This window comes from Hemibagrus wyckioides, linkage group LG06 (genome assembly GCF_019097595.1).
Source record: "Hemibagrus wyckioides isolate EC202008001 linkage group LG06, SWU_Hwy_1.0, whole genome shotgun sequence".
In the NCBI taxonomy this organism is placed as follows: Eukaryota; Metazoa; Chordata; class Actinopteri; order Siluriformes; family Bagridae; genus Hemibagrus; species Hemibagrus wyckioides.
Genome location: NC_080715.1, coordinates 9,845,980 through 9,862,691, shown reverse-complemented (window position 1 = coordinate 9,862,691; position 16,712 = coordinate 9,845,980). Strand labels below are relative to the sequence as shown.

General features: G+C 41.7%; 1 protein-coding gene across 8 annotated transcripts in view; it reads left to right on the top strand.

The window, feature by feature from the left end:
- Positions 1-16,712, top strand: part of LOC131354001 (plakophilin-4-like) — a 119,851-nt gene that overhangs the window by 69,872 nt on the left and 33,267 nt on the right. For 4 of the 8 annotated variants that reach the window (XM_058391199.1, XM_058391197.1, XM_058391202.1 and 1 more), the window contains 5 exons: positions 1,756-1,790; positions 5,969-6,055; positions 7,458-7,657; positions 9,484-10,006; positions 13,372-13,395. In XM_058391199.1, the coding sequence (XP_058247182.1) occupies positions 1,756-1,790; positions 5,969-6,055; positions 7,458-7,657; positions 9,484-10,006; positions 13,372-13,395 (869 nt within the window). The remainder of the gene's footprint in view (positions 1-1,755; positions 1,791-5,968; positions 6,056-7,457; positions 7,658-9,483; positions 10,007-13,371; positions 13,396-16,712) is intronic. The other 4 variants (XM_058391203.1, XM_058391196.1, XM_058391195.1 and 1 more) reach the window with 2 other exon arrangements.

Here is a 16,712-nt window from a genome sequence, read left to right as displayed (position 1 = left end):
ATCGAGATTACGATTGAGATGAAGATTACGATTTAAAATGAATGTTAAAGGAATCAATCAGCGGGTGTTAATGGAGGAAGAGTGTGTTTTCTGATGGTTTAGAGGACTTGCTGATTATTATGCTAAGTGCAAAGTTCTGGGGGGGGGCTGGGGGGTTGCATTTCTCACTGCTTTTGCAGGCTTTGTTCAAACCTCACACCAGAATCACTGATGTCTTTTTGTTTGTAATCCATTGCTCACTTCAGTGTCTCTATTCCTGTATACCGTACTCAATATCGCCGAATGTATTTGGACACCTGATCATCACACTCGTATGGAGTTCTTCCCTAACTTGTTCCCACAAAGTTGGAAGTAAACAACTGTATAGAATGTACTGCTTTGCCTTTGCTGAGGCTCAAATCTGTTCCAGTATGACGATGAGATGAGATGAGATGTAGATTTATTAATCCCTGTAGGGCATATTCTGTGAGCTCCTTGAAGGCATGGTTTATCAGGGTTGGAGTAGAAGAACTCGAGTGTCCTGCACAGAGCTCTAACCTCAACTCCACTGCACTGATTTTTGGGATGAACTGGAACACTGACAGCGGCTCGGGCCTCTTATGGCCGAATGAACACAAATCCACACTCCAAATCAAACAGAAACCCTTTTTTGCCGTGAAATGAAATGTTCAACAAGAACATACGGGTGCCTTGATCAGATGTTCACAAAACTTTGTCCGTATAGTGTAAGTGACCCTGCAGTTCCTTCAGGTGTCCTTAACCTCTTAGTCTTCTCCTGTACTCTTACACAGCCAGGTTTCCCAGCAGGCTTCTCCTGCCCTTACTAGTCACTGACCCACTTGTCTGATCTGGCCATCTTTATGCTCAGCCAGTCAGTCTGTCAGTGAAATATTCCCTGCTGGATATGTCCGCTCACACTACAGGTCGAATTTTGGCTAATCCGCACTGTTTCTGTTGTATAATCAAATCACATGATCATCGTTGCGTATAAAGTGAATAAACTACACCGGTGCAAATCCATAACAATGTAAGAGCTATCATCCCAAGTGTCAGTCTGCCTCCTTGACCTATCATTGCCTCTTTTTTTTTTGGCTCTCTTTCACAAACGAAAAGCAAAAAGAGAGAAAAATTATATCTATATTTTCTCGCTTCTTGTGCGTCCAGAGGCAGAGCGTTGTGTGAGAATGGATGTAGGAGAAAGCCGCCGGGTAAAATTGCCACTGCTGTATGCTCTCAGTCAGCCATTATCTCACACATACATGCCAACACAGCCAGGTTTTTCACCTTTGCATGCTGTGTAATTATTACTGTGCTTGTGGTTGCCTGTTTTATGGCTGCTAGCAGGGAGCAGTCAGAGGCAGGAAGGCAAATGCTTTTCATTCCTAGTGCCTGGCTTAGACAGATAGTCACTATCTGGGTCAGGTTAATAAAGTTTTGCACTTTTAACTTTTATTCGAATAAGTTTAGACTTGATTTAGAGGCTGCTTTTCTTTTACGTGTTTCAGTTTCAGGTCCTGATGTTGTCATGAGCTTGTCACGAAGGTATTTGCGTTGTTGCGTCTATCGTTTCTTAGCTCACGCTCCGACTGGTCGTGGGACGGCTGATAACTGTCGCAACCTTGATTCTCAAAGCACATAACAGCGGTGTTATTTTCCCCCCATAGACGTACGTGTTTAAGTGGATTGTATGTAGAATTCCAGTTATTTTCTCTTCTTCTATTAATCATATTTCTTTCCTTCCTTCCTTTCCTGCAGTTCCTCTGAGAAGTCCCTTCACTGGAGACCCACAGGTAAGGTCTTTATATTTGTAGCTTTTTGTATTTTGCTCATTTTAAACACAAAACCAAATAATCCACTAATGAACCGAAGTTGACTACAATTTTCATAATTAAGACATCTAATTATTTTGAAATCTAGGCTTTATCTTCAAATCCATGTCATACCTGATTGCGAGAGAAGTAACTACATTCGTCCTCATGTTCAAGCTTCTATTTGATTATCTACTCAAGTGTACGGAAGGAATAAGAGGATGTTCGGGATCGGATTTAATCAGGAACAACTTGACTCCATTAACGTTAATGCTAGACTTATTCCAATAATCAATAACATAATTCATCTCAAAATGAATGTGTGTCCTACTCCTAGACAGACAAATTTGAAGTAGAATTGCATAATTCCCTCTATGAGAAGATCAGGCATGAGAATCTTGAGCGCTCTGACTGACAGTCAGTGGGAAAATTATGTACATTATTGTGATCTTAAAAACCTGTGATTAAAGGGTGGACAGTTTGGAAGAATTGTAAATGTAATATCAGCTAATAACTGCTAAAAGTAAAATATTTGCCTAAGGAAACGGGGAAATGCACTTTGGGACGAGAGGAAGAATGAGCCGTAGTATCGATTGCGCTAATGCACGCCGTCGCTAAATAGCTTTAAAGCGGTACAGTTGTAAATGAATTAGAAAGGGTACACTGCGACATTAGCATTAGTTGCACGTCATTGCCTTTGTTTAGCTGTGTAGTAATAGATCATACCAAGTACCGCAGTGGGTCCAGTATTCTACAGGCTCTGACTGATGCCTCATTAGTGTAACCTCTCAAATCGCACTGCTCTAACCTTTCTAATATTATTAATAAAACTGACATTTGGGCTGCGAGTACAAATAATCTACATAGTCATCTGGGAAAAATACGCAGCATTTTCCCACTCCTCAGCCGTAATTACGGCTTTAAATTATACCGTCCCTTTACTTACACTTCTTCTCTTCACGTCTAATTAAAAACGGCTCTATTAATAGATCTGACACCACGTGGTAGAAATGTCCAGCAAATGACCCTGCAATTATTAATAGCTTGAGAAAGTCCACTGAAATAATGCACCATATCCTCGCCAGCGAAAAATCATGCCGTGTGTCATCGTTAGTGTCATTAGTGTCCTAATTATACGTTTCATAAGCTTGTGCAAACGTCATAATCTGTTATTGTTTTCAAGCTTTTGTTGAAATTCAAGGCACCCAGCTGTTGGAATGCAATCAGCTAATATGGCTACCACCCAGATGACTGACTCTCTCTGTGTGTGTGTGTGTGTGTGTGTGTGTGTGAGAGAGAGAGAGAGAGAGAGAGAGAGAGAGAGAGAGAGACTGACTAAGGAGGTCTGTTTAGCTGAGAAACCTTGAGCTTTAGCTAAGAAACAGTTTGACTTGGAACATATCTCCCAGAACAAAACACTGGTTCCTGTTTGTCCAGCACCCTTGCATATATTCAGGGATCTAGGATCCATATTAGTCTCCATATAACTGTTTATTTTTGTGCGTGTGTGGAGAAGGCGCACACAGTTTGTGTGATATTTCTCTCTTTTTATGACTAGACAATAGTGATGCAGCATGTCCTGAAGAAACATCATGTATCTTATATAAATGTGAAAGAGTGTAAAATAATGCCTATATATATATATACACACACAGTATATATTACAGATAGTACAAATTCTTGATTTCTAAGGAATTAAATTGCTTCATTTTGAGTAAACTTTTGGAAAGTGCTGGATTTATTTCCCATTATGATTAGACAATAAAAATTTAAGTGGGGAAATAAACCAATTCATAGTTTTGTAATTTTTACTAAATTCTAATCAGCCTTTTCTTCTGAAACTGTGGTTATCCTGTTGAAATTTAATCCTAGCTGTTAATTTCACAAGTAGGAAGTTTACATCGTGCCTTTTTATTTTCTGCCAAAGAGCAGTTTGTAACAAAGACATTTTACTGAACAAACATATTTACAGATAATCAGCTAGCATTGTTCCAAGACTTTCAAAATCAGGACCCAACCTTATTTAAAGCTCTGGTTTGATTCAGTGTTTTGACGCGTTTCCTTCCGAAACAGGAAGTCTGAGTGACACTGTGTTGAAGTGCTTGACTCCGCCGCATATAAACAAATCTGAGAGTAGCTTAGTGAGTTAAATATGAAGAGCAGCTACTGATGTAGAAGCCGTGACGGTGAATGAAGACAGAATGATATTCTCACTCAGTCTGAAGAAGACATATTCCAGCATTGAAGAGATCTTAGAAAACTCACATAACCATGACCTCATATCATTTCCACCCTCTTTAAAATGAATAAACTCTGGCCATTTGTCTTAGGATGATTTAGCTACTGTGTTACAGTTATGTCAAAACTATGTAACCTGGATTGAGCTTGTTTGGAACTGCTGGAAACTTGCCCGAATTTCATATCATGTATTTGACCATTTCCATTTCCGGCATTAGGGTTAAGGGCATTGCTCAAAGGCCCAGCAGTAGTAGGTTGGTGGACCGGGGGTTTGAACACACAACCTTCCGATTAGTAGGCCAACTCCTTAGCCACGAAGCTACAACATCCCCGCAAGAAAAAGAGAAAAGGGGAAAAAAGATTTGGTACATCAGCTGCTATGAGTAACAATGGACTCAGTTCAAGTCTACAAAAGTACTGACGATATATTTGGGAAATCCTGTAATGTAATTTAATTGTGGCAGCATTGTTTCAAATTTTTTAATTCAGAATTCCTATATGGTGGCTAGCACATTTGCCTCACATCTCCAGAGCTGGGGGTTCCATTCTCGCCTCCACCATGTGTGTGGAGTTTGTAGCTTCTCCCCATCCCTCAGGGTTTCACTTTCAGCTACTCTGATTTCGTCCCTCGGTCCAAAGACATGCATTGTTGGCTGATTGCCATCTCTAAATTGTCCACGGTGTACAGGATGGATGGATGAACACTGACAGCTGTCATTTATGAGTTTGAGCTCTGGTAGCGTTCACTATGCATGATGGGAGGCAGTAAATTCTGCCTTGTTACATCCTATTTCAAGTGATTAGAAGAAAATGGCTGATTGTCTTGGACACATGCTCAGTCTTTGCTAGATAGTTTTTGCAGTGTCACTGACTGTCCTGGCAGCGCCATCGCTTCACAGTCCAGCTTCAGAGTGATGAAGTCCAGACTGCCAGTGATTAAGCAGAATGACAGAGTGGGGGCCGCGCGCGTGTGTGATGGCCGGATATGGCTGCAGGAGGATTTGTAGTGTCCCAGCGGTAATGAATATCTGTTATAGAGTTAATCTTGATTACCGCTCACCATGTCAGCCATATGCTGGGAGCTCATAAACGATAACCCACTTATAGCAATTTGTTAGCTTTATGCCACGGCTTGTATCAATAATTCACCCGACCATCTGGATGCATTTTTTATAAAGTTTTCACACACACATTGCAAATTGGTCTATTTTGGTAAAGATTAAAGGCCTTTTTTTTTAAACATTTGTGGCTGTCTGCAGCGTAATAGACAGAGTAACAGTCTGGATGCCGTTCATGGACGTGACTTGCAAGGATTGCAGCGTGTTTGTGAGGAGGTGAGGTGAGGAGGTGGAGAGGAAGCTCTACAGACACACACAAACCAGCGAGAGCCCCCGTGTCAGGCTGTCAGGGCCGCTCGCTCACACAGTCAACAGATACGAGCAAACAGCGTGCACAAGAAACAAGCACACACATACACAGTACATTGTACATAGCATTAAGACCAGAGACTTCCTGCGTCCTCATACAGAATTGTATGCATCAGTATTTTCCTCCATGTCACATCCAAAGAAGGATTTGGATACATCATTACCTTATTAAGAGATTAAATAAATCGGTTTGCCGATCTCCAGCTTTATTTTAAATTAGCAAGAGTTCTGTAGGGACCTGGATGGTCAAAATGAAAGATTTGTCCAGAAAATGTGTGGCTAATGCTTAAACCTAATCCTTAGCTCACACAGAGTGTGATAAGGATATTTTATTTAAAAAGCTAGATAAAACAAATAGGATTTAGTTCTAATAAAACCTCCTTATGGTCTATGATACCTCTAGTGAGTATAATCTCAGCATGTACACAAAAGCTTAATCGTAAGGTGATTCCTACCTGTTTTTACATTTGTGTATTTGTGTGATTTTTCCCATAGATGTGTCAAGTTCTGCTGATGCCAAGTCTGTCAGGGAGCAGCTGTCACTGTGCTCACCGGAGCAGAGCTCTCTGCAAGAAAGTGAGGGTCCGTCTGCACAGGACACTTTTGATCAGGAGCCACACGGCAGCTCACGCCGGGACCGGATATCCCATTAGAATGAAGAAAATAAGCCAAGACGGTGTTGCTTAAGAGCAGTTTTTAGTGCAGATACATCATCCTCCCCACTGCACACTAGTTACATTACTCATCAGTTTCATTTAAAGTCACTGAGGATACGATCCAAATCAATCCAGTTCCGAGATCTCACTTTTAGCATTGCTAACTCAGAAACTGAACCAGAGAGATACCGCACTGCATAATAATTATACCATCCATAAATCAACCTCACGTTAAAAAGGCAACAATGAATGTTAATCGAATCAGTCGGATATTAAATCAGATCTCTGACCTCTTCTTAAATGTGCATTAGCTAAGATTTGTCTTTTTCTTTCCCATCAGGAGGTCTAGAACATTGGGTGGGTTGGTGGGTCCAAGATTTAAATAAGTCCCGCCTGTAATATCGAGGCTCCGCCCCAAGGATCTGTGGAGTAGAGTCTATACATCCAAACACTTAACAAGCATTCAGAACCAGAAGTCGGTTCTCTAAACGGATTCAGCTGATTTTATCATGTACTTTTAGGTTATTTGTACAAGTAAAGGACCTTTTGAGATGTAAAATGGTTTTGTAGTTTCAATAGCATCATCGATATCATATTGTATCATGAAAGATTCAGGGGTGTCATCAAATATCATCAATATCCTTGCCTTAAGAATCTGTAGCAAATGCAGTGGCTTTATCAGTTAGCATATTTTTGGCTAGATCAAAATTCTGTTGTATCATTGCCTTAAGTTTTTAGTGATATCTTCAGATATTGAATTATTGCCTTAAGAATTAGAATTGTATCGAGTCGTAAGGTTTTACAGCCCTGATGATTACACCTGTGCTATCTGGTTATAAACAACGCTATTAAACCGTTTCCCTCGAATTGAGAAAAAACAGAACACATAGTTATGTAAAATGATAGTTTTATGAGAAGTTCTTATATTAGTAGAACACTTTTATTAATAATTCACTCAGAGTTATTTATAATTGAGTCTCTATCTGTATAATTCGGCATCTCCGAGATTATTTTTTCCTCTCATGTCAGCGTCCTGATAAAAGCGTCACGGTTGTAGTTTCTCTAAGAACAAGAATTCACTCTTGTCTGTTCTTGTCCATGATAACCACTCTGCTACAGATGCCGTGGATCAAGTCCCATGTACTATTAGTTCCCGAGTTCCTTTCATCACTGCTCAAATGATGAGCCTTCTGACACTAAAACTAAATTATAGCTGAAAGCGCATTAGAGTAACTCACGACTCGAGGGTTCAAATACAGGAAAAGGGTTCTGCAGACTGCAACTGTCTGCATGATTTGACCTTAACGCGCTTTCTCTCTCATTCTCAGGGTCTGTTGGGAACTCGCGCAGTTCCACTCAGATGAACTCGTATTCTGACAGCGGCTACCAGGATGCAGGCAGCTACTACAGCAGCCAGAACACGGGAAGGACGGATGTGCGGCTGCAGCACTCGTACCCGAGCAGTGGTCCCGTTGCCGGCGGTACGCTCCTGAGGAACTCCAGGGCAGAGGGTCAGGCATCCACCCAGGTAGGAGTCATTTGTTAAATATCACATATACCTAGTTTACTGTGTGATTTAAAGTAGAATAGATGCAAATATTAGACTAGAGATAGGGATGAAATGGGTAGATAAATCGATTTTATAAATCCAAGATGAGCTTAAGCTTCTTCTTTTCATGCAGGTTGGAGATTCAGCATTAGTATGAAACCCCATTACTGATACTGAGCCACAGAGAAAGTCAGGTTATTATCCAACATACAATAACTAGAGCAGCCTGAGATGCTCTGCAATCCTCTCCAAGGAAATTGATCCATAACTTGAGTGTGTGTGTGTGTGTAGCAGATGAAAATGCACACAGAATTCTTTTACAGTGCCTTAATAAAATCTTTTTTTTTTTTTTATTCATTACATGTACAGAGGTTGACTGAACAGGGCTATTCTGAGAAAAAGAATGTGCAGCGCTGGTCCCAGAAGGTTTTGTTTAGCTTTCCAATTTTTCTATACCGTCACTTTATAATATTAGGTTTACTCTATATACCACTTTTCTCAAACTCAAAGTTGTGCTGTTCAAGGAGTAGAAGGAGCAGAACCTCCTAGTTTTTGATAAAAGACATATAGAGATGAGTAAAGAGATGGAAGGGAGAAGGGATGGAGAGGTGCTTGGTTGCTATGATGCTAAAAGAATCCATGGAACTCTTGGAGCTACGAGTGAACTGGAGCTAACCGTAACAAGCACTCATGGGGTTTATGGGCGTAGTAGTTCACCAGTCTACCAAGGGCACAGCTGTTTAGGTTTTTTTTTTAGTTGAGAAGCAGGATTTTGAAGAGGTTGGGGAACAAGTGAGTGTGTGAGAGGTAAGTATGTGAGGACTCTAGTAGCTGGATATATTGAAGATGTTCTGATAGAAAGAGCAATAAAAAAGAAAATTGCAGTAGTCAAGGTTATGGAGGCAAAGATTAGGGGTTGAACATCCTTAAAATTGAGCATTGCAGTGGTGCGAGATTGCTGGTGAGAAAACAGGCACGAGATTCAAGGAAATCAGGAGTCGTAGTTGATTCTATGATTTGGAGCTGTCTTGCTGTTGATCTGACATTAACCTAATCAGTATCAAGGTACATGTATAAACACTTAGATAGTAAAGCTTTGGAAAGTCTTCTGTTAACTGTTACAGAGTGTAAGGTAATTAGGTGGTGCGTGTCCTCATAACAATGAAAACTGTGACAGTGAATGATCTAGCCAAGGGGGAGCATGTATATGATAAAGAGAAGTGGACCATATACAGATCCCTGAGGGACACCGCTGAATAACAGAAGCAGACGAGGATCTGTGTTTGCTGATGATACTGATATGTCTGCGGGTGAGATAAGAGGAAAGCCAGGAGAGGGCTAAATCTGTCATGCCTGAGGCTGAAAGCTGTGCAGTATGTCATGAAAATAGTATCAAATCAAGTGCTCAGATCAAGGAGCAAGAGAATACTCAGGCTCCCTGAATCTGCAGACAAGAGAAGGTCATTAACAAGTCTCACGAGGACAGCGTCTGTGCTATGGAATGGTGGGAATCCAGATTGAAAAGGCCAGGACACATTGTTAGTATCTAGACACGCACAGAACGGTTTGGTTCGTTTGCCACAAACGCGAGATCGGACATCGGGTTATAATTAGCGAAATCATTCGTATCTAGGACCTTCTTTCAGAATTGCCGTAACAGCTGCTATTTTTACCACAATACCATAAACTAGGCTGCATACAAAATGTCCAGGAGGAGATGGCCTAAATGGTCACTTTAACGCTTTAATGCTATGGTCACTTGCCTTGGTGTAAACAGTGCCATCTTTTCTCTGCCTGTGTGCCAGATGTCTGGAGGTGTCAGCGGGCCGATTCCGGGACGAGCCATGCGGCGTGTGAGCTCAGTACCATCAAGGACACAGTCACCCGCCTACAGCACTAGCATCTCTCCTTTGCGTGGGTCATTGCGGGCATCGCCAGGCAGTGCTTACGGCTCGCCCATCGTGACCGAGCCTAAGCCGCTGCCCAGCATCTTCTCCAGCAGCACCCTGCCCAACTCCCAGCGGGCCAGCTCTCCATTCTCAGCCCAAAGGAACTCACCCTCCACCCTGCGCAGGATGGGCTCAGGCACCAGCGCCAGCCGTACCACCTCGCCCTACTCAGGGCGTCTGGGCTCACCGCTCAGCGGGGCAGGGGAAGAAGGACAAGCGGCATCTGGCTCGTCTCCGGTGCGAACAGGAATGACAGCCGTGCCGCAGCATTATGGGACGACATTACCAAGGACGCTGCTGCACGAGGGCTCCGATCCCTACAGCACACACTCGTATGAGATCTATGAGAGGATGGTGCCACCGCCGGACAGCCTGACAGGTGTGTGTCTGTATATGTAGTGTTTAAAGCGCTTTAGTGTGTGTGCGCGATTCTGTGTTTCTTGCTACGTTTCTTAATCCTCACAAGGATTCCAGTCATGTGATGCCTATATAACAGACTCGTCCACTCCACACAAGTGTCTGCCGTATTGAAAGTTATTTAAAACTTAAACAGATTTCTAATCCCTTTAGTTACATTCTTATTCACACAGTCACTTTTTCTAATCTTCCTTTTTTGAGCGAGTTCTGATCCAACACTGAATCAGTAATGCCAGTCTCGATCTCTCCTAATTCCCACCAGCACATCTCCCTTTCTCTGTCTCTGTGTTCCTCCGTAATGGGTTTCGGTCTCCTATCTTTACATCTCAGCACTGCTGGTTCCTAGCGTATTGCTAATTGCAGGTTTTCCATGCAAATGGAGAAATAAGAAAACAAATCTGCACATGAAATACAACAGCAGATGACTGGTTTTCAGAAGCTCGCACATAAAACTCTAACTATATACTGTAAATGTGTGTCTGGAACATAGATGCCAGTTCTCCGAGCTTTAGAATTGATTTAGGTGCTTGTTGTCTTCACAGCCATATGTCATTGTTGGAGCTAAATGAATAGGGAGTTAAAAGCATGTGCCATGGGGAAGAGTAGAGGAACGAGACAGTGGGAGGATGATGGAGGCTTTGCTGCGGCTGACAGCTCTTATGGGCAATTTATCCATAAGCGCTGATGGATAGATCTGTTGTGGTTCCTTGGCGTGGGCGTCTGCCTAGAGCTTTAGCGCTGACATTTCGAAAGCTCGTGGAAGTGAATTGTCTGTGACAGGGCAACACTCCTGTCCTTCCTTATCCGTCTTTCTTCTTTTTCTTCCACACCAATAGGAGTTTGATTTAAAACCGCTGTGTGCCAGCGTTCAGTGAGTCAAGAATCTCCGCTGTGGTTCCGCTTTCCCTTCCATGAGCCCCGTGATTTATTTTTGCTCACTCAGGAAATTGCTGGCCATCGTGATAAGTTTTATCTAATGGTGATGGCCCTCACAAGGAAGCATTTCAAGTCAGGGGTTTTATCTGCAGCTGGTGGCAGAATCGCTCTGTAGAAAACAAAATCTCTCTTACTCACAGTGCAAAGACGAGGTGACATGGGTTGGCTGTGAAATACTAATTTGTCAGTATGAGGCAGTTGTTTCAGTATCAACACATTTAAACTCCTAAAAACCTGCTGCAGGATCTACTAGAACTGCATCCTAATGCTGATCAAGTTAGTAAGCTAGTTATTTCTTGTTATTTTGTTGCTAAAGGGCCATTAAAAATGTTGCACAAGAAAATAAAACAAGCACAAATAAATCCAAAAGATGAATAACTTGAGGATATTTTATTCAAAATCACAATCCATTAGGATTTGTTAATTGACCTACTGTCAGAATTTGCCAAATTTTTATACCCGTCTTACTCATTCATGCGGTTTTCTAATCAGCCAATCACGTTTGAGCAGCCCAATGCATAAAATCATACAGATACAGGTCAAGCGTTACAGTTAATGATCACATTAAACATCAGAATGGGGGAAATGTTTAAACCCAGTGACTTTAATGGTGGGATGGATGATGCTGGTTTGAGTGTTGCTGATCTCCTGAACAAAGTTTGTACAGAATCAGGTGGAAGACATCTAGTGAGCTGCTGTTTGGTTGATGAGGTCAGAGGAGATCAGTCAGACTGATGTGAGCTGAAAACAAGAATACACACCGATCAGCCATCACATTATAAGCAGTGAGAGGTGAAGTGAATAAGACTGATCATCTCCTCATCATGGCACCTGTTAGTGGGTGGGAAGGATTTGAGCGAGTTTGACGAAGAGCCAGATTGTGATGGCTAGACCACTGGATCAGAGCATCTCCAAAACTGCAGCTCTTGTGGGGTGTTCCCGGTCTGCAGTGGTCAGTATCTATCAAAAGTATCCATTAAGTCTTGTTAGCATCCTTTGAGTCTTGTAGGTATTCTTTACGTTAGAGGACTTAAAGGATCTGCTGCTAACATCTTGGTCCCAGATCCCACAGCACACCTTCAGGGATCTTCAGGGATCTGGAGTCCGTGCCTCGATGGGTCTGGGCTGTTTTGGCAGCAAAAGGAGGGGGACCAACACAATATTAGGCAGGTGGTCATAATGTAATGTCTGATCAGTGTTATTTACTGAAATAGTCACTCTTTACAACCATGATGGGCAGAAAAGCATCTCAGAATGCCCAACATTGGGGTCAAACCTTGGGGCGAAAGGTGCAGCAGAAGACCGTGATCATATATATACAGTGATATCATCAAATATCAGATTGTTAGCTTAATCTAATCATGTGTAAGCCTTGAGGTTTTCACTCACAAGTGACCACTGATAGTGATAATCTACCTAATCTAAAGTGTCTGGTCAAACTGAGAATCTATAATGGATGTCATCAATTAGTCGATTGTTGTCCAAAGTATTTCAGAGGACTGAACTTTGAACTCGGTAGAAAATAATGTCCCTCATTTTTTAAAAAAGAACCATCCCTATCAGATGCTCTGATTGTGAAAAAATCACACGCGTTTAGTTAAATGAATTCCATGAACGAAGGTCATTGAGAAAGGAAAAAGATTTCATAAAAATCATTAAAAGAAAACGTTCATACATTTTCATTTACCCTTTCTGGTCTAATTAGTGAAGTTATCATTTGGCTGGTTTTAACAAAAAAGACAAAGGACAATAACAGAATGTTTAAATGATTGGTCAGGGAATTCTGCATTTATTCTCCTCATTATTCTCCTCATTAGGACATCATTGATCATAGTCATATTTACAGCCATGAGCTAATGATTAATGGTTAAGCTTTAAAAGATAACTGGTATCTTTATTCTCTTCTGTTAGTTGCTTATTTTATATGGTTTGACTTTTACACAGTTCTACACAGTGCTAGTTTTAACCATGGTTAGAATGTGTGCTTTAAAATAGGTTTAATTTGTTTAAGGTGAAGAAGTCACGCTTTCCTTCCTCCGCTGCGTTCTCCTGGGCTCCAAGTGGCCATTGTTGCTTGTGTCCTGACCTCCAATTAGGTGTGTAAAAAGCACGCAGGCGAGGTCGAGGAGGAATTACAGCTCCGAGCTGATTAAAGCCGAGGCTTTCCAAACAGCAGCTCGTGTGAATGGTTGAGCGTTGCATTTGAATGAATTCAGATTTTATTATTTTATTTTAAAAGGAAATGTTCTGGAAGATGTTGATTAATCCTGATCTCTGACTGAGTGTCCAAGTGAATGGTCATGATCGGAATCCTAAACTACTGCTGAGACGTTTGACAAATAACAGATGAAACTTTTCTCTCTGTCCTTTGCTGCTCTCGGATCTCTTCAGACGCCTTGATCGATGACGTTCCAGGTGAAGACGTCTTACCTACTTAATGTGTCTTCATTCAGTCTGTGTGTCTGTGTCTGTGTCTGTGTGTGTTTTCAGTATGCTGATGCGTAGTATAGTGTGTGTACTGTCATTCCGTTTATTTCTTCTTTAGCCTTTTTAAAAGGGATATTTATTTTCTTTGAATTCCTCATCTTCATTCTTGAGATTTCATTCACATCTGTTCACATCTTCTCAAATGTTTCTCTGCTTAGCTTGCATGTCATGTCATAACACACACACACACACACACCCCCCACACACGTATGTTGTTCTGTATGGGATTGAGTCATTTTATTATTGCTCTGTCAGTAGTCATTGTACCTCTGACAGGTACAGCCTTCACTGTACAGACGAGCTGCATTGTCTCCCTACACCTTGTCACTATACTTCAGCTTTACTGTATCTTCACTGATAAAGGCTGTGTGTGTGTGTGGGTGAGTGTATGTGTGTGTGTGGGTGAGTGTGTAAGTTTAGTCACATGTGAAAAAACAGCGTCTGGCAACCCAACACACACACTTTTCTCCTTTTTACCTTTCTGTCCCTTTCTTCCTCCTTTCTGCTTATTCTTACTCTTTCTTTCTTTCTTTCTTTCTTTCTTTCTTTCTTTCTTTCTCTCTCTCTCTCTCTCTCTCTCTCTCTCCTTCCTTCATTTCCTTCCTTCCTTTCTTTCCATTCTTTTCTTTTCTTTTTTTTCCCCTCAATTTCTTTTCCGTTAATTTCCCCCTCACAAGCCCTTTTCATTCTCTCCGCTCTCTCTCTCTGTCTCTCTATTCGTCTCCGTTCAGATTGGGTTATTACCACTGATTGGATTATTGGCAGTAGAGTGTCACCTCCATTTTCTCTCCAAAAAGGCAGATCTGGGAGAAATATGTCCTGTCATGTGGTTTAATTCTGGTTTTTGGAAGCTGCATAGACACAGAACTCTTCTGTGGATTCAGTAAGATATTATTACACTATTATATTTTTGATTCTCGGTGCATATCCTGCAGGTTTTCCAGTCTGTGTGTGGGGAGCGAACCCCAGGCTGCCTTAAGCTTTACATTGCTTTCTCTTTTGTTCAGAGGCCAAAATCTGTTACTGTCTTTAAACAAATTCCAGTCAGCTGCATCTAGTTAAGTGTGTGCATTCGTTTACTGGGTCTCTGTGCCAGGAGATCTCTGCCAAGAACCGTCAGCACAGCCTTCAGTAATAACTAATGAAGCTGGGCCAAATGAGGATTTATTAGGCACAGCACCAGAGCTCTGCCCTGCCAGTGGCTAAACTTTTCTCCTTTGAGTCTGATCATTAGACACTGACGCTCGTGTCCCACGTGAGTGTGTGTGTGTGTGTGTGTGTGTAACACTGTCAAGTGTGATGGAGCGCCGTACCATGGCTGCGATCAGTTTGCTGTTGTCATTATGGCCTTGAGTCGGCCTGGAGACGCCTCCATATCCTCTAGAGCACACTGCACTATAGACCCAAGCACTAAATTACCCAGAGTGCTTTGCTCTGCTTTTAGGCTAGGTTTATGTCTGTAATGGCTACATATTCTCGCCAAAAATCGTAGAATAAATCCCAGTAGGCTATTTGAAAGGTCAGGGCCCTCAAACTATTAGTTTATATGTATTTTATTTTTCCTGACTTGGTTTTTGGCTCCACAAAGTCCTCATAACTGGTCACTTGAAACATATTATATCCATATGGGCGTGGCCTCATTCCAGATGACTCCGCCCCATCATAGGCTCACGGAATGGTTTGATGCGAATGAAAATGATCCTACGCTAGTCATAAAAATAAGTTAACTGGCTTTAGGGAAAATAACATTGAATTTTCAAGCGAAGGATCAAAATGGTGTAATAAAATCCATGTCACTGAAAGTGTATGAAAGGTTACATTTGTGGTCTGAGTGCTTTGGCAGTATGATCTAAACTAGAGGAGAGAGACAGACACACACACACAGAAAAAGAGAGAGAGACACACACACAGACAAAGAGAGAGAGAGAAATGGCTCTCTGTAATGTGCAGCATGTGTCTTTCCACTGTAGTTTGTGCTGATTTTCTCAGATGGAGGTTGTAGAGGCCTTTTTGGTAGCAGCTCTCACAAAAACACTGTGTATATAAATCATGATGGATGAAAATTCTAGACCATGATGTAGAAGTAACATTGTAGAAGGTGCGTTAGGATTAACACTAAAGATCATGATGTAGGATGAACATTCTAGACTTGGCTGTAAGACTCTGGAACATTCTGTAAGTTCTGAAAGTTCTACTTTGACTCATTTGAGCTAATCATTTGAGCTGAAGTGAGTGATGTGTTGATGAACGAGTGGGCACAAGAGCATGAAAGTGCACAACAATCTCTCTCTCTCTCTCTGACTCACTCTCTCTCTCTCTCTCTCTGACTCTTCCTTGCCCCTTCTCATGCCCTTTGTCTTTTTTACGGTCTAACGCTCTCTCTGTCCTGCTTTCTCCATCCCTCTTCTCTCATTTGCTCTCCCTGTCTCAAGTTCGATTATCCATGAGACAGTTTGTTCTGCGCTGCTCTCTAGATTTTCCAGCGCCTGTAGACTGAAGTTTTGGTAGAATTGCATGGAAAAACCATCACATCTTCTGAGGTGTGTGTGTTCATGTGTGCTTAGCATTAGCATTCGGTGCAGACCAATATTAAAGAGTCTATAATTTCATTCTGCCACAGCGAGGCTATTAGCAGTAACGTTACACTCTGCATTTGAATGACAAAATCCACAAAAGGGTTATGCCATCTTATGTGTAATGGTTTCCATGGTTTTCTACACTTGCTTCATTTAATTTGTACTAACCCTTGACTAATATTATTCATACCTTGTTGTGTCTTATGAAGCCCTGATGTCTTAGTGTCAAAGTATATATTCTATTTATTATTATGAATATCCCTGTGATGACCCTGACTGCCTGTGTGTTTACACACACACACACACACACACACACTCTAGACCTGCACAGTACACAACTGTATTATAAACTGCACCACATTTTATATTTATTAGTTGTTTTTATTACTTACCCACAGTAATGCTCCGTTGTCTGTTGTTAAGGGATTGCCGGGTGAAGTGAATAAGATTGATGAGCTCCTCATCATGGCACCTGTTCCACCTGTGGGTGGGATATATTAGGCAGCAAGTGAACATTTTGTCCTCAAAGTTGATGTGTTAGAAGCGTAAGGATTTGAGCGACTTTGATGAAGGACCAAGGGCTAGACCACTGGATGAGAGCATCTCCAAAACAGTGGTGACCCGGTGACAGGGTCATGGGCGGACAAGGCTTATTGATGTACGTGATGA